At 53.8% G+C, this 24,206-nt stretch overlaps 1 protein-coding gene across 3 annotated transcripts in view; it reads right to left on the reverse strand.

The window, feature by feature from the left end:
- Window positions 1-977: 977 nt before the first annotated feature.
- Window positions 978-24,206, reverse strand: part of CRAMP1 (cramped chromatin regulator homolog 1) — a 59,764-nt gene continuing 36,535 nt past the window's right edge. Inside the window, exons 7-21 of one of the 3 annotated variants that reach the window (XR_009530125.1) lie at window positions 20,388-20,473; window positions 19,791-19,914; window positions 18,874-18,955; window positions 17,222-18,388; window positions 14,706-14,883; window positions 12,845-13,026; window positions 12,683-12,757; window positions 10,572-10,653; window positions 9,291-9,691; window positions 8,471-8,533; window positions 7,737-7,968; window positions 6,783-6,947; window positions 5,696-5,841; window positions 3,703-3,918; window positions 978-2,669 (exon numbers count right to left, since the gene is read on the reverse strand). Coding sequence is in view for 2 of the 3 variants with exons in the window: in XM_060078225.1 (XP_059934208.1) it covers window positions 3,754-3,918; window positions 5,696-5,841; window positions 6,783-6,947; window positions 7,737-7,968; window positions 8,471-8,533; window positions 9,291-9,691; window positions 10,572-10,653; window positions 12,683-12,757; window positions 12,845-13,026; window positions 14,706-14,883; window positions 17,222-18,388; window positions 18,874-18,955; window positions 19,791-19,914; window positions 20,388-20,473 (3,148 nt within the window). In the remaining variant the exon portion in view is untranslated. Of the gene's footprint in view, window positions 3,919-5,695; window positions 5,842-6,782; window positions 6,948-7,736; window positions 7,969-8,470; window positions 8,534-9,290; window positions 9,692-10,571; window positions 10,654-12,682; window positions 12,758-12,844; window positions 13,027-14,705; window positions 14,884-17,221; window positions 18,389-18,873; window positions 18,956-19,790; window positions 19,915-20,387; window positions 20,474-24,206 lie in introns of all 3 variants that reach the window. The other 2 variants (XM_060078226.1, XM_060078225.1) reach the window with 2 other exon arrangements.

A 24,206-nucleotide genomic window follows, 5' to 3' on the forward strand; every position in this document is an offset into this window, starting at 1 on the left:
ACAAGCCGAAAACCTTAGATGATATGGCTTAACGATTATTATAAAAAACAGCAATAAGTTCTGCTGCCCAGAAGCTCTAGAGCCGGTTATCCTGTTACAGAACAAAGGGCATGGGCTACTGTAGTGCTTCCAAGACTTAGCCCACCTAACACGACTTACAAGTTACTGTAGGATTAGGAGAGTTTTGACAAGTCAGGAAAGGTTTGCTGTGGGTTTCTTTCTTTTTTTCTTAAGACAAAGTGCCATATTACCTCCTAAATGCATCTGACAGATCTCAATGTTAAAAGAAAAAGAAAAAGCAACTGCTGTTTCCCTCCTCGAGTTGTTTCAAGTGTCTTTTATTCTATGACTGTTCTTTGCACATGTTTGGATTCAATGGTATGATCTAGTTAAAGATGCTATTAAACTGAAAAGACACCACCAGTAATGAGGCTATGGTACAGAATGCTAGAGAATGGGACTGAGGTGGGAAAGCAAGTGGATCAACCGATGAAATGGTACCAAATACCCCCACTCCCTGAGCAAGTACCCTACGCCCAGAACACACAGAGGGATGAGAAAAATGCCATCACGAACCTTATGTGGAATCACGAACTTCAACCTGCTTCTGCACCTTCTGAAGAATGGAATGCTCATCACTGGATATTCACAATGAAGAATCAAGGCAAAAACAACTCCCTTGAGACCAAAGATATTCAGTCTCAATCTTTAGAAGAGATGAATCAGCAAAAAGATCCCTGACAACGTTAGAGTGACTAGGGGAAGATTTTTCTGAGAAACTGACCTGGTCTTAATCACAACATGCTCAAATGCACAAAGGAAGCCACAGGTGTATACTGACACTACCACAACTTCCGCTGGAAGGGCAGAGGGACACGCAGAAGTGGGAGGCGTCTCTGCTTGGGTCTTTTTTTTTTTTTTTTTTTTTTTTTTTTTTTCTTTTTGCGGTATGCGGGCCTCTCACTGTTGTGGCCTCTCCCGTTGCGGAGCACAGGCTCCGGATGCGCAGGCCCAGCGGCCATGGCTCACGGGCCCAGCCGCTCCGCGGCATATGGGATCCTCCCAGACCGGGGCACGAACCCGTATCCCCTGCATCGGCAGGCGGACTCTTTACCACTGCGCCACCAGGGAGGCCCTCTGCTTGGGTCTTTTGAAAAATTCTAGCCTTTAACATAACAGTTGCTTATTTTCATACATATATAATCATTTAGGCTGGGAGAAAAGGCATCCACCATTTTAATGCTACAGATGACACCATTTTTCCTTAATATGGCAGGCAAATGCTTATACCTGTCTGGTTGCTAGAGAAGCAGGTTTCTCTGAAATCATGTCAGCTTTATTACAGGTGAGAAGAGTCAGTCCACTCTCCTCTGCAACTCACCTCCCCACTGGATGACACTGGCCAGTCAGCTACTCCCAAATGGAGTCTGTGTGGGAGACCCAAGAGGGAGGTGCTGCTGAATAAAGGGCCGACAAAGTCTTATCCAGATCTCCAGAGTTTTCCTCCTGCTGGACGTCCACAGGGTGACAGGTGCCAACCTACCGACCAGACTACTGTGGGGTGTCTCCTGATGGATAAGCAGCTCGGGATCGCTACTGTCCCTGGCACAGTGCCCACTGCCATTGGGCACTGCCCCCAGCATTGATGCGGTAATGCTACTTGGCATCTCTGGTCCCAGACAGTGGGAATACAAGAAAGCTGGCAGTGGCCTAAACTTGGCCTGATCCACTGTGGATCTAACCGGGTCGGATGCCCAGAGACAGACCTACTGATCTTGTTTGGCTCAATAAGGTGCTAATTTCAGGAAGCTGATACATTGATCACAAAACACAAGCTAGTTTAAAGAGACTCTGGACTCAGATACTGCTGTCTATCTCTCTTAAAGTGGTACCACATCCCTTTCTTTCAGACCTCCAGAGCTTTGGGACTGTTTTCTCAAGAGCCCAGGAGGGCTGCCCACACAGGCTTTTCTTAGTGATGTTTGTACCTAAATCCAGATCTGAAAGAGGAAGGCCACATGACAGGCAAGAGCTCTGAGGAAAGCTGGAGAGGAAGGAAGGAAGCTACCGCCTGGAAGCCACTGTCCTGCTTCTTCTGTGGCTTGGAGGGGACAACCCGGCCTGCAGCTTGGAGCAGCCGACCATGCTGGGGAGGCAGCAGGATCAAGAGCGGCCCCTCTGCTTGTACTCGCGAAGAACCTTCCCCTCTCCTTGCACACTGGCTCATCTCTTTGTGGGGGGCGGGGGCAGGTGGGTAGGGGGAGGAACCAGAGGAGAGGGCCCAGCTGGCCTCGAAGGCTGCCGGTCCACCGTGAGCTGGGAGAGAGGCAAGGTGATGAACACTAACGGTAGTGGGCTGGGGCGGATTCAAGAAGCCACACTGACTGCAGCTGCCGGGCGGGGGTAAGCAGCAGGTGGGGTGGTGCCCCACCACCACAGCACTGGTGCCCAGCCACACGGGGTGTGCCTGGATGGTGGTTTGTGTGTTTGGCCCCGCAAGGCTGAGAAGGCAGAGGGGCTGTGTTAACTCCATTCTGGGGAAAGACTGGATGTTGCACTACCCGAGATGGTGACGGCTGGTCATCCGAGGAGGCTCAAGGAGCACACCAGAGGGATCTGGGTTCAGCGCACCCTGACTGCGCGTGATGTCTGACCCTTGCCTGGATTCCCTGAACAGGAGGAAGAGAAACAGGAGACCATGAGGCAGAAATACAAGCAAGGGATTATACATATGCATTGGGGCATACTCTGCACTAATGCCAAGGAAAAGAAGAGAGAACTTTCCCTGCAAATGGCATCTGTCCAAAATGCTAGGCAGGAACATGTTAGAAGTTCAAGATCATCAGGAAAGTCTTATCTGTAGTCGAATGAGTGCTTGGGGATTACCCTAATAGAGAGAAATAACATCTCAGATCACCGAGAAGAAACGTGCAGATAGACGCAGCGAAGAAACCAACTAAACAGGAACCCTGTTCTTCCTCTCCAATGTCTCCTAATTCTCAAAATACGAGAAAAACATTTTCCGACCAGCTTAGCGGGATTTTTTTAAAAGTCCACACAACCCGCCTAAGACATGATTCTTTTCTCCCTTCCTGTTGAGTCAGTCAGAACAAAAGCTCCAGATGAGGAAGCACTAGGCCATGGTCAGGATTTCTGGGGAGGTGGCACCAGTTGCGCTGCCCCAGGACCCTCCCACTGCCCCGCGATTGGAGTGTCCTCTGCAGTGTCCGCTGTCTCAGGTCATGCCCAGCTGTCCTCCCTGTCCTCGCACCACAGAGGGAAAAACCGGAGCAGAGAGTGGGTTTGGCGCAAAGAAGGCAGCAGTGCCCTGGAGCCTCCCTGCAGAGAGCGGGAGGCCATAACAACAGCCAGGCCCACCACTCCTTCCTCTCAGAAAGAAAACGCCCTGGAACGTCTGACACAATGACCGAGGCAGAAGCGTGGGTACCGTGCAGACCCTAACACATGCTCCTGGCAGGGGATGGGTCCGACGCCAGGGCCATATCTGACACTGGCCTTGCCGAGGACGCTCCCTCATTGCCTGGCCACCACTGCCTCGGCCTGCTGGGACATGGCTGTCTGTATGTTGCCCGTTCTGGGTGCAGAGGTGCCTCTGTTCAGACTGTCTCCTGGGAGTCTGGGCTTGATTTGTTTTCTCTCTTCTAAAGAGGGCTACCCCTATGACGTTTGAGGACCACCAACCCTGTAAGCTGTCCTCCGCAGCCTCCGGGCTGCCCCAGCCATGAGGCACAGTCACTGGGACAGGTCACCGACCGGGGGGCCACCTCCACCGCCATCAAACAGAACCTCTCGGCGGCCAGGCTCAGCGATGGACAGCTCTTGGGCCAGATCATTGAACCGGGATATGTAATCGATGCTGTTTTCATTCATCATGCACACCAGCTGGGAATCCACAACCTGTGGGAGAGGACAAGGGGAGACAAGTGAGCAGGCAGCTGGCCACCACAGCCGGACTTAAGTGCAACTCCCTCTACAATGAGGGTGAGAGTCCCCCGGCAGCCACATCACAGCGGCTCCCGCACTCCAGGGACAACCTCAGAATCACCTCCATCACTGTGAACACTCACTCTGTGGACAAGTATGCACTGTGAGCCCGGCCGCCCAGCTGTCGGGTCAGAGTGGTGGGTCCCCGGGGAGGACGGCCAATGGACAGAGAGGCAGAGGGAAGGCAGCAGAACTAGGGACTGTGGGGTGGCCTGAAGGAGACAGAAGCGGAGGAGGGAGTTTGCCACGGGCTTGCGTGTCAGAGGAGGCCTTTCTGAGGCGGGGTGTGAGCAGAACTGTGGGAGCAAGTCATGTAAAGACACGAGGGAAGCACATTCCCGTGAGAAGAAACAGCAGGTGCAAAGGCCCTAAGGTGGCAACAGCCGGCTGTTCAAGAAACAAGAAAGATGGTGGACGTGACAGTGAGTAAGGCAGAGAGTAGAGACCAGAGTGTGCAGTGGGGCCTCACGCATCAGGACTGTCCTGTGGGCAGAGCCAGGGAGTTTACTGTCTCCTCCCGCGCTGGACCGGACTGTCGGCCTCATGAGGATGGGGCCTTTAATTTGTCCATTCTGGGCCTGTAGCAGTGCCCGGCATCTAGTAGGCCCTCAATTAATATTCATTAACAAACTGCTTGATATAATGAACAAATACAAATGAGAAGCCTTCGGAAAATTCTGAGTAGAGCACAGGATGAACTGAACTTTAAACTTTTTACTACAAGAAATTTCAAAAAAACTGAAATTTGTTTTCAAAATCCCCTCGGATCTCGAGATTCACGTCCAGACACCGAGAAGCTGAGGCATCCTGGGAAGCAGCTGTATGAGCTTTGCTTGATCCAGGTTCCCCCCGAGTATTGACTATGAAATGCTCGAGGGCCGCTCACAAGTGCCTCGACAGCCCAGGGAGCCCGTGTTGGGGAGATGCTGCTCTAGGACTTCGGCAATGAGCTGGGGGCTGGCCAGGGGCATTCTAGACTTAGGTTCTCCCCTCAGCACAGCCTCTGTCTAAACTCCTACAGTACCTGTTACTTCACGCCTGGAGTCTTAGTTAAATGTACCCGTCTTCACTCCCTCAGCCCTACTTGCCACTCAAACCTAGTGGGATGGAGGCCTGGGTGGTTGTGTGAGGCAGCGGCCTGGACAAAGAAGAGAGGGATGCTGCATTCCAGGCAGAACATGGGGGTGACACACTGCCACAGCATGACTCCCGGCTCATCACGTGATCGCAGAGGAGCCTCTGCAGAAGCCCTCCCCCCATTCGGAAGGTCAGCCACAAGCAACGACACCAAGGTGCTGCTCAAGGGTCCCCTCTGTCAGGTGGCAGCAACGATGGCACCGCCACTACCGCCTCTTCTCTTCCGCAGATCAGGAGACTGAGCAGGGGGACACAGAGTCCCTGCCCGAGGGCACACAGCTGGTGGAGGACACACAAGACCCAGAGCTGCCTTCAGAGCGCTGGGCTCAGCCATGACTCAGGGTCTGTCACCTGCCGCCAGCGGGACAAATGCCGGCCCAGCACTGGCAGATTCCCTCTTAGGAGCAGTCAGAGGCTGGGCTCTGTCCATGACAGCTCCTGACGTGTAAGCCTTGGTGAGCAGTTCTGAGTAACCACACAGGTCTGCAGGAGGGTCTGGCAGCTCTGGGATGGAGGCTGGCACCCAGGCTTGGGGGGAAGGTCGTGTGCTTACCTCGGCGACATCAGCCAGGGACCGGGACACAAACGAGTCGCGAGAGTTGCCATCCAGCAGGCTGGGGCCCAGAAGGGAGGTGCCGCTGTTGGTCCCAATGGGGGTTGGCAGCATCTTTCGGCTCTTCTCTGGGGAGATGAAGCTCGCTGCAGAGAGGAAGGAGAGGCCCTGAGCCGGCTAGGCCTGGACTGGTCCAGGGAGGCCCGGCCGGGCCCTGCGGGCATCTCGCTGCTCGCATGGGCACGGTGCTCCAGATGGAGGCATCAGGCCACACCTGCCTTTCCTCCCATTGTGAGCCTTGGACAGTCCCCTGCAGCCCGGGAAAGTCTATCTCATTTTTCTAGGGGCCCCACAGTGTTCCACTGTCTGGCTACCTCAATGTAAGGTTGTTTCCAATTTCTCATGATTTCTGTTCGACTTTGCAGAGTCTGCACTGCTCTCTGTGACTTTCTGAGCATGCAATGCGCATTGGGGGCTGGCTCCCCCGCACCACCCAGACCAGAGCCCCGGCTTGTTCGGGGCCGTCAGGTGTGGTGCTCCCACATGGTACTGACCCAGTTGGTCAGCAAACAGCACGCTCCACGCCAGGGTGCACACCCTGGCTGCTCCCTACAAATGCAAAGTGCACGGACCCCAGATGTGCCTCAGAAGCTCCTCTGTGCAGGAAACTGAAGCTGGTGCGTCTTTCCCTAATAGCCCCTTCCCGTCCCACAGGCACCGGTGGTGACGAGGATGAACACATCCTGTGAAGGCTCCGATCTGTCATTGCCGTGCCACCATAGAACAGAAGGAGGGGAGCAAAGAGGGCGCAACATGCCGGCTCCTTCCACCCTGCCCTTGGCAGTGAGCCTGGGTGGAGGGGCACAAGGGACTGACCGCAGGATGGACGTGGCTGTGGTTACGGGGTTTACACATCTGCCAAAGCCTAGTGACCTGCACACTGGGGCCTGGGCACTTTCCCACATGTAACTGATGCAGAAAAAAACCCTAAATACCAAAGAACAGCCCTGGAGGGGCTCTCTGCCAGGAGCGTGGAGAGTCCAGACTCTGGCTCTGCTCGTTCCGGCTGCCCTCCACAGCGACTCACCAAACAAGCTGCTGAGTGAGGAGTCCGTGGGGTCGCTGGGGCACCACTGGGGGTCGTGGGTCGGGGAGGCGATCCAGTCTGGCTGGGGGCTGCTGGATGGGGAGGGGAGACTCTTGGAACTGTCACTGCCGTTCAGTTTTGCTGGAGAAAGAGGGACTCCTTCACCTGTCAACCAAAATCTGGGGTCAGAGCCGGCATGTGGGGTGAACAGCCCCACTTCCCCCACCTGCCACCAAGGCCACGGAGTGGCGTGGCATGCACTGCTGAACTGGGAGGCCCAGGACCTCACTGGGCCCCCCAACAGCAGGGACCCGTGCCCATCTTCAGAGAATGACACTGGCCACAGTGGATGGAGACAGGCCCTGTGCTGAGGGCGTCACCTACACCCTCTCCTGCTGCTGACGACAGCCCTGCAAGATGTCCGTGGCTCCCAACACACTGCTAAGGAGAACAGGCTCTAATGAGCCGGTGACCAGCCCACGGCCACACGCTGCCAGCTATTAGCTCAACCCACGACCTGAACTCTACCAGCTGACGCCCACCATACCGCTGCCCCATAGCACCGTCCCCACAGGCCGGGGGAGCCAAGGCCCACAGGTACCAGTCCAACCCCTCCTAAAACCCACAACCCCACAGGCGTGCTACCCAGGTTCAGAACTGACAAGGAGACGGCCCTGCCTGATCCCCAGGCTGGAGATGCCTCGTGGGCCCGCTTTATCTCCCAAGGCCAGGTGCAGCCCCGCCAGACCACGAACAGGCTCAGGTCCTCTACAGGCCTTGTCCGCCTGTGCTGCCCCTGCCAAGGCTGGGCACTGCCTTGTAGGTGCAGAGGCTCAACGCTCAGGACAGCTAGACAGCAAGGTGCCTGGAGGCTGGCAAACACTCAGGTGGGAGGTCAAGGCCCCTGGGAGAACTGACTCCAGGAGGGCTGTGCAGAGGCACCCTGCTCCTTACTGTACTGGCCGGAGCTGATGGCGATCTCGATGATGGAGTCACTGATCTGCGTGGCAGGCTCTCCCTGCGAGAGCACGTCCTCGGGCGGGCCGGGCAGGGAGATGTCCAGCAGAGCAGAGACGTTGGGCGGAGAGAGCCGGGTGCTGGAGGCCTCCGACGAGGCCAACGGTGTGGAGAGCCCATTGTGGAGAGGAGCCTTGGACAGCTCAGATAAGGAGAGAACGGGCGAGTTCTGCGGAGACAGATACTGTTGAGACACGACAGAGCAGATAGTCCATACCAAACAATGAAAAAGCAACCTTGGTCTTGCACAGCAGTGACTGAGTGACGGGGACACCAACAGAGAGGCAGTGACCCGAGCGGTCACTCATCCTTCCAGCGAGAAACACACTCAGGGAACTTCCTTCTGAAACCCTCGAGGGATAGCACACTTGGGAGGCCGGGCCGAGGTGGCCTGGATCTGCTTCCACCCCCAGCTGACAACCTCCTCCTACCCGGCCCAGAAAACTCAGTCCTTCCAGAACTGTGTCTCAATCAGCCAGCCCGAGAGGGGAGAAGGGAAGCCTGAGATGGGAGCCGCGTGTGCACCAAGGAGGCAAGGTGTGGGGAAGGACGGCCGCTGGGCATCGTGAGGAGGAAGCCCGGGCCCACGAGCAGGACCACGAGGGTGGGGTCCAGCGCTGGACGAAGTCCTGGGGCAGCTACTTTGCTCAGCACCCAACAGCACACTCTACCTGGAAACCGTCTGCCACCGTCTCCTGCCTCGAGGGGACACTGATGAACGGGTCGTTCGTGCCCTACGAGAACACCAGGAATATGCCAGTGAGCGCTGGCCCGGCACCTGGCTCCTGAGGAGAGCCGTCCACCCCACGGCTCCTAACAGGCAGGAGCACGGGGGTGTAGGCTGGAGAGCTCTCCCTGGGAGCACAGGAAAGCCCACTGCTCTCAGAATGTGCGCCCTCACGTCCCCAAACTTGAGACCATTTGTCAATTCACAGTCAACTCCAGTCCTAGCAAGAGGTTGACCTCAGGGTCCTCAGGCAGGGCTGGGCTCTGCAGTCCTAAGTAGCCGCCTGCCTTGCCCACCTCAGGCAGCCCTCAAACAGGTGGGGGAACCGGAGGAGCTGGAGTGCTGGCGGGGCTGCAGAGCAGGGCCCGCTAAGGCAGCACCCAAGTAGCAGGGAGTCAGGGGTGGACTGACAGCCAACTTGGTGACATGGCTGCTCAGGCCGGCTACCTTCGCTGCAGGCAGACCTCCTGTTCAGGCCGGCTACCTTCACTGCAGGCAGACCTCCGTGCCCGTCTTAGTTGAGGATTCCCTGGGTCACATGGCAAGCCCACCCCACCCGCTGTGCCACATGGTCTCACTCAGGCTGAGACTTCCCTGTTCAGTGACGCTCCTCTTGCTCAGCAGGCCCGTCCCCTCTAGAGGCAGAGCTGGAGTCCAGCACGACCTCAGCTCATGGCCTTGGCTTTCAAACCAGGACTGGAGATTGACCATCCCATCCCAGAAGCTGGTGGCCATCTCAGAGAAGCCCTTCTAAACACACTCACCCCTACAGCGGGGATGGGGTCTCCATTCTGGTGGGTGCCCGTGGAGTCCTGCCTCGAGACAGTCACTGTCACCTCATCTGAAGACAGCGGGGAGATGCCAGACAAGCCATCGGCATCCAGGACGGGGAGGGGGCTCCCAGGGATGATGCCGGCGCTTTTAGCTGCTAAGTCGATAGCGCCTGGCAACAGAAGCAACGTGCAAGTCTTTGTCTCCTGACGTCCTGAAATGCGCCCCAGAGGGGACAGCCCATGTGCAGGCCTCATTTTCATGCCAGGGCAGAGTCGCAGAGACTTACTGGCCAGGTGGCCTGGGGCCTGGGGTGGCAGGACCTTGGGCACAATCGGCCGGGACAGAGCCGCTTTGGTCAGGGAGGACTGAATGGGCCGGAAGGAGCCTCTCCCTGTGAGGACGAGAGTGGAAGCAGACGTGTCAGGCACACGAGCTGATGGCCTCTTGCCACACGGCGGGGGCTGCACGAGCTCCCCTTCATGGCCACCGTCTGGATCATGGAAGCCAAGCTGGAAACCACCAAACATCCCAACGCTTGCTAACTTGGGGAAGTCAATGGTCACACAGGGCCCTGGTGGGGAGAAAGCACTGTCGCCCATGACAGCGGCACCACTGCGCTTCCTGAGGGCTGCTGAATGGCTGCGGTCACTACTGTCAGCCCACGGGAACAGCCCTTTAAGGGTCTGTTACACCTGAGCTGAGCTACAGGCTCCTCTGAGGGGGTCAGAGAACCAGACTAGGATCGAGGTTCTGCCTCTGCAACCTGGCTCCTTCCTGGCAGGCTTTCTGCCATTGAAAAGTAGGTGTGAGAATGATCAACTGTCTGGGTCTTGTGAAAATCAAGACCGATAAAAAGGTAAGTCATGGAATGTGTGTTTCACTGAAGGAGTCTCACTGTATAAGATTTACTGCAAAGAGCGAGGGCCTCACTGAGCTTACAGACCAATGAAAGCATGAGTCGCACACCCTAAGGACACATAAATGCCTGACAAGAAGACGTCATGGATGGGGTGGACCACAGACCCTTCTCTAAACTGAACCAAGCGGAGCACCCCAACCAGGGCCATCTGAGCCCACCTTGGGAGGAAGCTGCCTGTGGACCACCAGTCAGGAGTCCACGCCTGCCCGCACCGCTGCCCATGTTGATAGAACGGACCCAGGAAGGCTTGAAATGTCACTCAAAGGGCCACAGGAACAAATGCCTGCAATTCCCAAAGACGGGGCCGCGCAGGTAAGGAGCGAAAGCTTCCCTGAGAAGCCCCGGCACTTACCAGTTATGGAAGAATTCGACAGGATGGAGAAGGAACAGACATTGTGGGACTGGTTTTCAGACGGTCTAGGAAGCAGTGTTCTCTGTGGAGGGAAAACTGGCAATATTAGGTGATGGAAAGACCCCAAGACCGAAAATCACCCAGGAAACTAGTGCTAGATTGTAAAGGAATGTTCTAGAGAAGAGGGAGCTGAGTGTAACCAGATGGGGGTTCTGGTTCTAGAGTTGCTGATACAAGGGCTTCCAAGACAGTCTGAGGATGGCTGTGCTCTGTAGACCCCAGACCCCTAAACACTGGGTCCTCTCTGAAAAGAACCCAGGGAATTGAAGCTCCCCAGGGAAAACTGGGGGAATGTCAGAACAATCCACCTTTTATCTAGAACATCTGGATTTGGCTGGAATGCAACTAGTCCTATAAATATTTATAACCATTCGATGTGGACTGTTACGAGATACCCCCTCGTCTGGGTGAAGAAAATCAAGTTGCCGCCTGTATCGCAGGGGGCCAAGGCCATGCGGCCCTCCACCCCATCCACGGTCTGGTGCCCGCTCCTCCCTGTCACACGCCCAGGGCTCCCATGTGTGAACCATCAGGTCCCAATGTGCTCAGGGCACCTTCATGGTATGACGACTACCACCTAAGACGAAATGGAGTTCACTGCTGACACTGTTAGCTGTTGAGGTGAAACACTGACAGAAAGCATCTCTCAGGCAGGAAGTGTCCAGAGGCACTGCAGCTCTGGGCGCACAGCTGGGTTCTTGCCCCACTGGGGCTCCCCAAGGGTCTGCCAGGTGCCGCAAGGCAGCAGGGTGACTGTACACGAGGTGACAGGCCCTGGTGTCCCCTGCCAGCCTCACGCCTCTTTGAAAGAGCCAGGTGGGAAATCCTTTAGGCTCTGGGCCTCGCGGTCTCTGTCACAGCTACTCAAGTCCACCCCGGTGGTGTGAAAGCAGCCGTGGACAGCAGGGAAATGAAGTACCGTGGCCACATGCCCATGAAACTTTTTATAAAAACAGTAAGTGAAAGAACCACATATGAAGTGTGATTCCATTTATGTGAAATTATGCGATCCCTAGAGACAGGAAGTGGCTCAAGGGCTGGGGAAGGGGCGGTGCAGGTAACGGGCCAGGTTTCTGTTTGGAGTGATGACACAGCGGTGGGGGCTGCACACCCCTGTGAATATACTAAAAACCCTGAACTGTATGCTTTAAACAGGTAGGCTTCATGGTACGTGAATTATATATCAATAAAGCTGTTTACAAACAAAACAACAACAGGCAGCTGAGGGCACCCTGGCTGTGACCCTGGGCTGTGGGGTATCCTCTCAGCCAGGGAGTGTGCTCCCATGCCCAGGGCAGAGGGTTAATGTATTTAACCAAATATACCAAAATTAAATGCCCTAACGTTGAATTAGCCTGCACAAAAAAACCCGTGGGACTTGGAATAAATTTTCCTTCCTGAGATCTGTCGTGCAATCTCTCATTTCTAAATAAATTACTTCCAAGAGAGGAAGAGATTTCTGAGTCTAACAAAAGGAGACCTATGCATTAATTCAAAAACATTCATAAATTTCCAGGCCCATAGTTATTTCAGAATTTCAGCTTCACCTCTGTTATCTTTTTGCCTCCAAATAAAAATGCCCCCTTTCTCCTGTGCCTCTCATCCCTGGATCACCCCTCTGGGTCTGCAGGTGGCATCCATGGGTCCTCCCAGAGTTCATTACCAGCTTGGGAGAGGTCTGGCCTCTGGCCAATCCATATACCTTGCCAACTGCTTCCATTTACTACATACTTATAAATAGATGTTCTGAGAGTCCTCACATATATTCCTATCTGGGACATCCTTGGAACCCAAATCCCAAGAACTTTCTGTCTTTTTTGCAAGCGGTTTTCATGCTGTACCAAGATTACCTTTATTTTCAGGTACAGTTAGGGTCACTGTTACTACTTTATCCTGTTAAGAAGAAGAAAAGAAGGGGCAGGGATTCTCCCCGCTTCACATGAAAACCTGAGACACAGGAGGACACAAGCGTGTCCTGGGCAGCTCAGCCGGTGGGAGGGAGAGGCCAGCCTTTGAGGCCAGGCACACGCAGACGTGGATGGGCTCCTGACCTGGACCACCAACGGCTTCCGCAGGTGCCGGTTCCGCAGCTTCCTGGGCTTTGGCAGGAAGAAATCCGACTGCATCTGTGAGGAAGACAGTACTGACCCTGAGAGTGTTTTCTCCACACACACGGGGCAGCCCAGCAGCAGGGAGGCGTGGGCCCCACTTACGCTGATGGAGTTCAGATGCTGACGGAACGTCAATTCTGTTTCCTTGTTGGGAGAGAAGAGCTTCCCGTGTCGGCTGTTGGGTGGCAACGTTGTCGGGACGGCAAAAAGGCCACCATCTGAGTCACCGCTTCCGGCACTGGAGGGACCGGCCACCAAGAGGGGCCTCGGGGGGTTTCTCAAACCTAGGGAAGGAGAAGGGAGAACAGATACAATGGCACTCACCCAGCATCGCCTCCAGCATGGGAGGGGTTCCACCGGGAAGAAAATCAGAAAGGAATCCTTGACAACCTCTCTGGTGTCCTTAAAGGGAATTTCCTATATCTCAGTGCTGTAAAAACCTGCTTTTCTCCCTTTCTCCCGGAAATTCTAGTTCCCACCATGTAAGCAGATCAGAGCTTTCCTTGATCTCTGGTCTCAGTGGGAAGGGCAGATTCACCTTCAAAGACTTTTCAGAGCTAGAAGAACCTTCCAGATCATCTAGTGCAAACCAGAGGTCAGTAAATGTTCTCTGGACATGGACAGACAACAAAAGTCAGCCTCGAGGGCCTCACGGTCTCTGTTGAACTCAGCTCTACGGCTGCAGCACGAAGGCAGCCACGTGAGCCAGTGGATGTGGCCATGTGACAATAAAACTTCATTTACAACAAGCAGGCTGTGGACCACGGTCTGCTGATCCTTGGTCTAAATCTCTAATTATACAGAAAACAGACCTAGAGATAAAAAGACGAAAATATTCATTTAGGAACTACTATCTGGGGACTCTCCTTGCTGTTTTCATCATCATAGGCGCTGCTGCAAAGCACCCTCACTTCATGGTAGGGACGGGTCCCCTTTCTTTATTCTTTATTTGCAAATCTGTGAGGTTAAATCAACACGCACAGAGTCCAGAGACCAGGTCTTCTAAGCACCTGTCTGGATTCTAGCACCGCAGGCACACTGGGCTAAAAGCATCCTCGATTGAGGAAGAGTGTGGATATTTAAGAGTTCACAGAATTACAAAACTTTAAAGCCAGAGGGAGGCGGCAAAGACTATACAGGCTCCCAGCTAGCCCACACCACCGGCTGACGCCTGAGGAACGCGCCTTTGCCTTAAAGACAACCGATTCAGAGTCTCCCGCTGCCCCCTTGTGAGCCACGGCAAGGAAACAGGATAAAGGTCAGGAGGGAAATGGAAAACAAGAACTGCAGGAGGTGAGGAGCCTGACACCACAGCAGCCTTATTCTTTAAAATTCATGCAGAATGAACGATTCTAGCCATGACAATCTGTTTTATTAAAAAAAAAAATACTAAGCAAGTAAACTGATGACTCAGAGAAACAAGTCATGTTTATCCTAGGGTTATGTGCCACGTAACCCGAAAAAGGACGCTGAATTTAAATTACTTCCCAGATACAACCATGGACCAGCAGGTAAGCCCATCTTTCTTTCTAAGACTTGTGTTCAACTGCTGGGGAATCCTTTAACTGAAGGTTTCTTTATTCTAATACTTTAGATGTAAAGAAAAACAGTCCCTGTAAGACTCAGAAAGAACCAACCTTTCTCATGCTTTAAGCCACCAACTCGGCATGATATGGAGACTACTGCTGACCTCACAAAGCCAGATCCCCCAAAGTGACCAGACTGGCCAAGGGTCCCCTATGTTTCCTGTTGGCTCCCGCACCCAGGACCCCAGAGCCTCTGTGACGGGCCCTGTGCTCACCCTCCCCTCGAGGAGGCAGTGATTTCTGTACCCCACACCATCCGCTGGACTGCAGCCGACTGAGTGGGGTGAGGCCTCAGGCAGCCCGGAGCTCTCAGCTCTGTGCAGCCCGCAATGCCCAGCAAGGACCCAGGAGGCTGCCTGTGGCCGTCTGAGCCTCACCTGAGGAGCAAGGTGTGGAGCTGGGAGAGAAGGTCTTGCCGTGACGGAGGGCAGCCTGGTTTCGAGGGCAGCGTGGGCTGCGGGAGCTGACAGTCACCACCTTCCCCGGGGGCGTCGTCGACTGCTCCTCCTGGGCGGGCCTCACTGAGGCCGTGGAGCCAGTGTTCGCTTCTGGAGCCTGGGACAGAAACGGGCCAAAACATTGGCCAAACTCAGCATGGAACAACACTTGTGGAGTGTGACGGGACAGCAAAGGGCCCAGGGTCATACTCCATGTCGCAGAGGTTGGTGCCCCCAGGCCCTCAGGGGAACAACCGCTGTCCTCCAGGAGCCCTTCTGTGTTCACTGCCGCAGTGGCACGGACAGGGCGTACCCCTGCACCATGACGGGAGGGGAGGCTGAGCGGCAAGCGACAGGGACTCTCCTTCTTAAAGCTTCTTCTGATTGTGAGTCAGAGAAAGGAAATACAGATTAATTTCTAAAATCAAACACAATCACAGCCAAGGAGTCCTCTGCTTAGTCAAAACCTCCACCTCAGGGGTTTCGTGGGCCCCTACCTGAGGCCGCTGCCTCCACTTGCCTGGCTGTCACTGAGTGTTGGGGTCCTCGGCCATAGAGGCACCCCTTCTACTCACCTGTTCTCTCCCATGACTCCACCGTCCTGCCCTGCCCCCTCAGTTCTCCCCAGCACCCACTCCCCATGCTCTCACCCAGCCCCACTTGCCCTGCACCTCTTCCTCTGTCTCCTGTGCCCTTCGCCCTGGCCTGACCCACCTTCTCCTTTCCCTGGGACCCCTGCTGTGTCCCTTCCTACTCCATTCACTGGATCTCGACACCCCCACCTCCCACCTGAGTGCCCGCCAGCCTCCAGGGGCAGGGCGGGGCGGCCATCGCTGCACTTGTTTGTCAGCGTCCCATCTACAGAGAAATCGCAGGGAGGGGCCGCCTGGCCAGGCAGGCCATCTCTAATTCAAGGTCCTCTATCTCTCCTGGGGCCTTGAGCAAGCAATTCTCACACCTAAGCTGCATCAGAATCACGAAGCAGGGCATGGGGGTGGGGGTGTCTCGTCAAAACAGTCTCCTGGGCTGCAAGAACCTGCATCCCTCACGAGTTCCCAGGTGATGCCGAGGCTGCTGGCCGGGGATCCCGCCTCAGGAGCCACAGATCCGAGCGCCCTGCTCTGCACCCTCTGCACTTCCAACTCGCTCTACTCTCCTCTCCCAGTTGAGGCTGAGGCCAAGGCCAGCACCTCGGCCGTGTTCCAGAACTCCCGCCTCCTTAGGAGCTGGCCTGGCCCAGCCTCCTTCCCTAGGGGTCTGGACATGCTCCGGTCTCCCCTGTCTCCGCTCCTGACCCCTCCAAAAGCCAAACTTGAAAAAGTGTTTTAAACTCATCATCTCTGTCCGGTCACTGCAATACTGCCCACGCCTGCCCGCAGGTCACATCCACACCTGAATCCAAAGTCCACTGCTGGCCCTCGGGCCCCCCCCCAACAAGAGCCAGTCCCACGTGGCGCTCATTCCCCACCACGAGCTCTGCTGAGTGCCGCCGGAAGATGGTGGGCAGGAGCCCAGGGTAGAGGCTCCGGGAAATGGGGCAGAACACAGACCACGTGCTGTCTGCCCCAGGGAGCAGGAGGCGGGTACATGTCACAGCGGTGACATGGGCGCACCTTAAGTTTGGTTCTGACTGTGACCCGAGCCCCACTCCTGTGAGGCCACCACGCTGAGCTTCGGCGCATCCTCCTGGAACTTGTGAGCCTCACCTTCTAGTGCACACGCGCCTTTCGGGATCGACCTGCCTCAGGACGCTGCTCTCGCGCCCAGAGAGCGGCCTAGACTTTCCGGTTGCAGTACCTTCCAGCCCACGTGTGGGCTCTGCTGGCCGGCCTCCCAGGAGTGGGGGTGGGGGGGTGGTTACAAGCCGTGGCCAGGCGTCCTTTCCCTGGGCCATGGCAGCCACTGCCCCCAACAGGAGCCTCTCAAGGAACCTGAGAACACTCCAACCAGCCACCTCCCGACAGCGTCTCCTGGGTGCAGCCCACCCAGCACAGCCCCTCCCAGCTCCACTCCCTGCACCCAGGCTGCACCCCCACTGGCCTCCAAGGATGGCCTTTCCAAAGCACACACTCAACCTCGCCGTTCCTGCTGCAGAAGCCTGCAACGCTCCCAGCTCGGCTCCTGGCCATGGCTGCCACCTCACCTCTGCACCTCTGTCCCAGGCTCTGTCCCCTCGGCCCACACACTTGGGCTCAGTGGCATCTCTGGAGCCAGGCAAGGTGCAGCCCGCGTGAGCCCCACGCAACGAGGGCCTGCACTGCAGGGAACCGGAGCCCCAACCACATGCTCTGTGCAGCCCACTCCAGGGAACGAAAGGCGACCCCCAGACCACCTCCTCCAAGGAGCCTGCGAGGCCCCAGACCACCTGCCACAAGGCCGGTCTTTCCTCTCTGGACCTCAGCCACCCAGCCGCGAGCCCTTGGGGGGCCAAAAGGGCCATGCTGACCCACACTTACCAGCCGGGGGTTGACCTCGGTGGAGATGAGCTTCAGGAGACAGCTGAGGAGGCGCTGCTTGTGGAAGGTGCTATGCAGGGAGCCGGCGCGGGAGCCCTGGGCCTGCCCTCCCGGGGCCTGGCCCTCAGGGCCCAGCACTGCCAGCCAGTCGTACTCTAGCTGCAGCTTGTTGGGCTTGCCCATCATGAGGTAGACTTCGGCCAGCGTGAGGCTTTCAGAGGTCTGCAGGTTCCAGCCCTCCTCGCGGAGCTGCTGGGCGAACCGGCTGGCAGGGACGTCCTTCGGAGGCTTGGCGGCAGGCTGACTCTGAGGTGGCGGGGGGTCCAAGGGGCTCGTCTTCTCCTGGGGTTCCTCCGCAGGTGCATCCGCCAAGTCTTTAGTGCAAACGTCCGGCTGGAGCCTGGGGCTGGGCTGAGGCTCTGGGCCGGGCGGGACGCGGACAGGGGATGGTGCCCTGGCCCGGGCGAGGTCGGCCACCTCTGCACTGCTGGGGACAAGGGTCTCTGGGGAGGGGCACCCTGAGGGCCGTGAGTCTGTGCAGCGGCACTGCTCAGGGATGATGAGGTCCTGACAGGACTTCATGTAGCGGGGGAAGGGGTCGAGGAGGGAGAGCTCATCTTCCAGGTCTGGGAGCTGGCCGCAGGCACATGCCAGGGCCCCGGGCTCTCGGGCAGGGCCGTCCCCACCCTCTGCAGCAGCGGCGGCAGGGGTCTTCTCAAGCCGTCCCCCAGCATCCTGGAGCCCAGGGGGAAGCCTGTCGGAGGCGTCCGGGCTGCTGAAATTTGCAGCGGCCCCCTCCCCAGGGGCACTTTCAGGGGAACTCTCCCCGGAGCTCTGCAAAGCGTCGGTGGAGGGAGGGGGCCGCCCCCCGCCCTTGGCCTCGGCGCCACCCCGTGGGCACTTCAGCTGGCCCCTGGCTGTGCCCTGCCCGCTCTGGATGCCCAGAATCTGGGCTGGGGGCAGCGTGTGGGTGTCCTTGGTGCTCTGCTTGCACCGGCCGCCCTCCTGCCAGTGCACTGTGCAGAAGGCCTTTGAGTGCACCACTCGGGCCACACCCGGCAGCGGGGTCAGGGTGCAGTTCTCCCCCGGGAACAGGTGCAGTGCCACCTTCTCCTGCGATGGCTCCGTGAACGAGTCCTGCAGCTGCTGCTCCTCAAACGTCTTCCGCTGAGCGCACCGTCAAGGAACCACCTGCAGCAGCTCACACCCTGAGGTCCAGCGGGGAGACACGACAGGTACTTCCTTCTTTCCGGGCTCCACACCCAACACTCACCCTCCTAGCTGGGAACTGGGCAGGGCTACAAGCCAGCCAAGGACACGAAGATGTAGGTGTGGGGCTGTCCTCGGTCACTTTGTTCAACCTGCTGGCAGGGATGCTTCGGCCACACCCTGTGGGCCAGATGGCAGCCACTTACAGCAAGGACGGCTGCTGTGACAGAGTTCTAACACTGCAAGGAGGCCAAAAAGGGGGTTCAGACCCAAAACACAGAGGATGAGGGGCTGTGGGTTTTAGTTCCGGTTCTACACCATCTCATGGCACACCTGCTACATGCCTGGGGGCCCCGCTGCAATTCCAGGACTGAGATGGAGACTTCACTCTCAGGCAGCAGGTGCTGCGGAGCCTGGGGCTGGCTTTAGTAGGAAAAGGATACAACTCGCACTTCATGAAGTGCCCACTTCTGCTTCAGGAACTCGATGAGGCTGGAGACCTTTCGATGGAGCTCCACGATCATCCTACAGAGAAAAGACAGATGGGGAATGGGAGGCTGGGACATGGGGGTACCTTCTAGGAGCCCCAGAGGCTGTGGCAGGAAGATGATGCCAGGGGGTCTCGAGGCCAGAGCCATAATGTCCCTGCAGAGCCACTGGCTCCTTTTCTAAAAACTAACTCTTTAATTTGAGATAACAGGAGACTCATGAGAAACTGCAAGAAAAAGTAACAGAGATCCTGAGTGCCCCTTACAGCATGAGGTCTCAGCCAGGACAGGGGCCTTGGTACAACACAACCTTCTCTTCTACCAGCTCCCTTTGGGGTCAAGAGGGCGGGTCTAGACTCAAACCCAAGAAAATAAAAATACACATGGAAGGAATGAAGTCCTGATGCAGGCTACGACACGGATGAACCCTGAAACCATGATGCTCACTGAGAGAAGCCAGACAGAAATGACCAGTATATGATCCTATTTACATGAAATGTCAGAATGGGCATATCTTTAGGGCCAGAAAGTAGACCAGTGGTGCCCTGGGGAGTGGGAGGAGGATGCACAGTGAGTGTTTAGTGGGCATGGGGTTTCCTTTCGGGGGCACTGAAAATTTCTGGAACTAGAGAGAGGTCATAGTTGTACAACACTGTGAAGGTACCCAATACCCCTGAACTGGGCCCCTTAAAAGGGCTCACAGTTAATTCCGTATTATGTGAATTTTACCTGAATCTAAAGGCATCCCCCACACTACCCTCAGGTGGTGTCAGAGTACTGGAGTGGCGTCTGCTGCTCACCCAGGGACCCAACACCGCCCCTCCAGCCCCGTCCCTCGCAGCTCACTCCCCCAAAACACATAGCGTTGCTACCTGAGCCGCGGGTTCTGTGAGAGGCTCTGCACACGGGCCCAGGCATGGTTGTTTCGTGGCTGCAGCTCTACGGGGACTTTCAGGGGCAGGCGCACTGGCTTCTGGTCCTCTTCGTCACTCAAGCCTGCGACAGGAAGGGGCCGTGAGAGCCTGGCACAGACGGACCCTGATGAGAAGGTGAAGTCCTCGGCCAGACAGCTAAGGGACCCAGAGAGGAGTAAGGGGCAAACAGCCCTCAGTCAAAGTGGGACTGGCAGGAGCCCCAGCAAGGACCTGGTCTAAAGGTGCCAGCGTGGCCAGCTGCACATCTGCTACACCAGAGCCGCGGACCAGCCATGGGAGACTCGCCCTGACACCTCGGATGCTCCGTTTGAGGACAGCTGGGACTTCTGAGCTGGACTTGACTCACGAGAGGACACACCGCTATGACACGGGGTTTCAGGTCCAGGAGCTGCCTGCTGGCAGGACTGGATCATGCAGGCTCAGCCGCCGTGTTCCAGCTCAGCCTGGCCATCACTAAATGGAGCCAGACAGAGAGCCTCCCCGACGGGAGTGAGCCCCAGGTGCGCGGCCCAGCCCAGCCCATGTCTGACGTACCGTCCGGGTCACAGAGCTTCTTCAGGGCACGGCACATGGGCGCTTTGATCCGCAGGTTCCTCCCTTTGTACCGGACTGTGGTGGCCCTGGGAGAGGAGTGTTAAAGAAGTGCTGAGGCCTCTAAATGAACAGTCACTCCCACCCTGTGCAGTAACTAAGGGCCCCGGCTAAGCAACCACCCTGGCCTCCAGGGCTCATGCTCGGCCCCACGAGGGGGCCCCACACGTCCCCAAGAAGCTCCTGCGATCGTAGGCAGATGCGCATGACAAACGACAGAGCTGACTCTGGACCTTCCCGAGCACGCGTCACGCTGCAAAGAGGGCACCTGCCGTTCAGGACATACCCTGCCCTCCTGCCTGGTGACCCTGAGAGCCCTCTCACTGGAGCCCCAATCGGACGTCAGAAGGAATGCCCCTTCCCCTCCTCCAGGTCCCCAGAGCAGAAGGGCTCACCCACCTCTACATGACCTCTCAACCAGCCCCTAGGTGACCACCTCTGCAGGTCAGTGACATTCCCTAGTCAGTCCCTCTGCAAAACACACTAGGGGGGCCCGGAGAGGACAGGACACTGGAGGCCAGCAGGCATGAGTGCAACATGCTTGTGCTCCCCACAATGATCTGCAGGCAGGCCCAGAATCAGGAGGGCCTGCCCTAAATCTGTCACAGCTATGGGTGACACTCTACCTGAAAACTGCTGTGACAGTAACTTATATAATGTTAGGATTACATAAATTAAAGAAATACTACTATTAACTAATGAATATAAAAACCACAAAAAATAGCTCCTTCTAAGAAACACACTTGGAGTGCTTTGGGAATACTCAATAAAGGTAGATTGTTTTTAAAAGATGGCAAATTAAGTGTGAGCAAGACAACTATGAAAAATGACAGGGAAGGACCCTGCAGTCCCACTGCTTTGAGAGCCTACATTCTTGTTCCACTTGAAAACAGGAAATCACAAATGATGCATCTTGGCTAGAGCTTCCAAATAAGACCACCACAGAACTCCGAGAAGCAAGCCACCAAAAAAAGGTGTTGGCCAGCCACTAAACGGTTGGTGAACAAACCTAAGTTTATGTTTTATGAAAGGTTCAAGGTCCGTCTATATTGTTTTTATGACCCTGCTTTATTTTTTACCTGTTTTTTAAAAATCGAATTACAATATTGTGTTAGTTTCAGATGTACAGCAAAGTGATTCTGTTATACACATATATATCCTTTTTTGATTCTTACAGTATATTTCAATATTGTAAGATATTGAATATAGTCCCCTCTGCTATACAGTAAACCCTTCTCTACTTTATATATGGTAATGTGGATCTGTTAATCCCAAATTCTTAATTTATCCCTCCACCCCACACCCCTGCCTCTGGTAACCATGTTTGTTTTCTACGTCTGTGAGTCTGTTTCTCTATTGTAAATAAGTTCATTCATACTATTTTTTAGATTCCACGTATGTCAGAGAATGTTTTGTCTATGTTCTCTTCTAGTTTTATGGTGTTGTGTCTTATATTTAAGTTTTTAAGCCATTTTGAATTTGTTTTTGTGTATGGTGGGAGGGAGTGTTCTAACTTCATTAATTTACATGCGGCTGTCCAGCTTTCCCAACACCACTTGCTATAGAGACTGTCTTTTCTCTATTGCATGTTCTTGCCTCCTTTGTCGAAGATTAATTGACCATAGGTGTGTGGGTTTACTTATAGGCACTCCATTCTATTCCATTGATCTATATGTCTGCCTTTGTGCCAATACTACACTGTTTTGATTACTGTAGCTCTGTAGTATTGTCAGAAGTCTGGAAGAGTTATGCCTCCAGCTTTGTTATTTTTCCTCAGGATTACTTTGGCAATTCTGGGTCTTTTGTGGTTCCATGTAAATTTTAGGATTATTTGTTCTAGCTCTGTGAAAAATGTCGTGGGTAATTTGATAGGGATCACAATAAATCTATCTATAGATTGGTTTGCACAGTATGGATTTTAACTATATTAATTCTTCCAATCCAAGAGCATGGGATAACTTTCCATTTTCTTGAATCATTTTTTATTTGCTTTATCAGTGTTTTATAGTTTTCAACATATAAGTTTTTCACCTCCTTGGTCAGGTTTATTCCTAAGTTTTTTTTTTTTTTTGGTGGGAGGGGTGTGATTTTAAACAGGATTTTTTTTTACTTTCTCTTTTTGTTATTTCATTGTTAGGGTAAGGAAATGCAACAGATTTCTGTATATTAATCTCGTATCCTGCTACCTTACTGAATTCATTTATCAGTTCTAATAGTTTTTGTGCTGAGCCTTTAGGGTTTTCTACACAGAGAATCACGTCATCTGCATATAATGATAATTTTACCTCTTCTAATCTGGATACCTTTTCTTTCTTTTTCTTGTCCAATTGCTGTGGCTAGGACTTACAATACTATGTTAAGTAGAAGTGGTGAGAGTGGGCATCTTTGTCTTGTTCCAGAATTTAGCGGAAAGGCATTCAACTTTTCGCCGTTTGGTATTATGCTGGCTGTGGGTTTGTCATAAATGGTTTTTATTATGTTGAAATATGTTCCCTCTATACCCACTTCGGTGAGAGTCAAATGCTTTTTCTGCATCTAGTGAGATGATCATGTGGTTTTTGTCTTTTCTTTTGTTGATGTGGTGAATCGCACTGACTGATTCGCATATACTGAACCATCCTGTGACCCTGGGATGAATCCAACTTGATGGTGATGTATGATCTTTTTTATGTGTTGCTGGATTCAGTTTGCTCATATTTTGCTGAGAGTTTTTGCATCTAAATTTATCAAAGATACTGGCCTGTAATTTTCTTTTTTGGTAGTGTCTTTGTCTGGTTCTGGTATCAGGGTGATGGTGGCTTCATAGATTGACTTTGGAAGTGTTCCCTCCTCTTCAATCTTTTAGAAGCATTTGAGAAAAATAGGTCTAAGTTCTTTGTATGTTTGGTAGAATCCCCCAGCGAAGCCATCTGGTCCTGCACTTTTGTTTTCAAGGAGCTTTTTTATTAGATTCTATTTCACTTCCAGTGATTGGTCTGTTCAAATTATGTTTCCTTCTTGATTCAGTTTTGGTGGGCTATATATACCTAGAAATTTGTCCATTTCTTCTAGGTTGCCCATTTTGTTGGAATGTACTGTTCATAATATTTTTTAATGATTTTTTATATTTCTGAGGTATCAGTTGTTACTTCTCCTCTTTCATTTCTTATTTTATTTGGCTCCCCTCTCTTTTCTTCTTGGTGAGCCTGCCAGAGGTTTGTCAATCTTGTTTGTCCTTTAAAAAAAAAAACAGCTCTTGGTTTTTTTTTTTTTCTATTTCTAAATCTCTATCTACTTCCTCTCTGATCTTTATTATTCCTTCCTTCTGCTGACTTTAGGTTTTGTTTGTTCTTCTTTTTCTAATTCTTTTAGCTGGTAGGTTAGGTTTACTTGGGATTTTTCTTGTTTTTTGAGGAAAGCCTGTATCACTATGAACTTTTCAGGACTGCTTTTGCTATATATTTTGTATGGTTGTGTTTTCATTGTCTTGAGGGTTTTTAAAATTGTTTTTTTGTTTTTCCTCTTTGATTTCATCACTGACCCACTGGTTATTTAATAGCATGTTCTTTAGTCTCCGTGTAATCTTTTTTTTCTCACTTCTCTTTCTGTGGTTGATTTCTATTTCATGCTGTTGTGGTCAGAAAAGATGCTTGAAATAATTTTTATTCTCTTAAATTTGTTGAGGCTTGTTTTGTGTCCTACTATGTGGTCTATCCTAGAGAATGTTCCATGTACACTTAAAAAGAATGTATATTCTGGGTTTTTTTTTAATGTAATGTCCTG

This window comes from Mesoplodon densirostris, chromosome 16 (genome assembly GCF_025265405.1).
Source record: "Mesoplodon densirostris isolate mMesDen1 chromosome 16, mMesDen1 primary haplotype, whole genome shotgun sequence".
Lineage (NCBI taxonomy): Eukaryota > Metazoa > Chordata > Mammalia > Artiodactyla > Ziphiidae > Mesoplodon > Mesoplodon densirostris.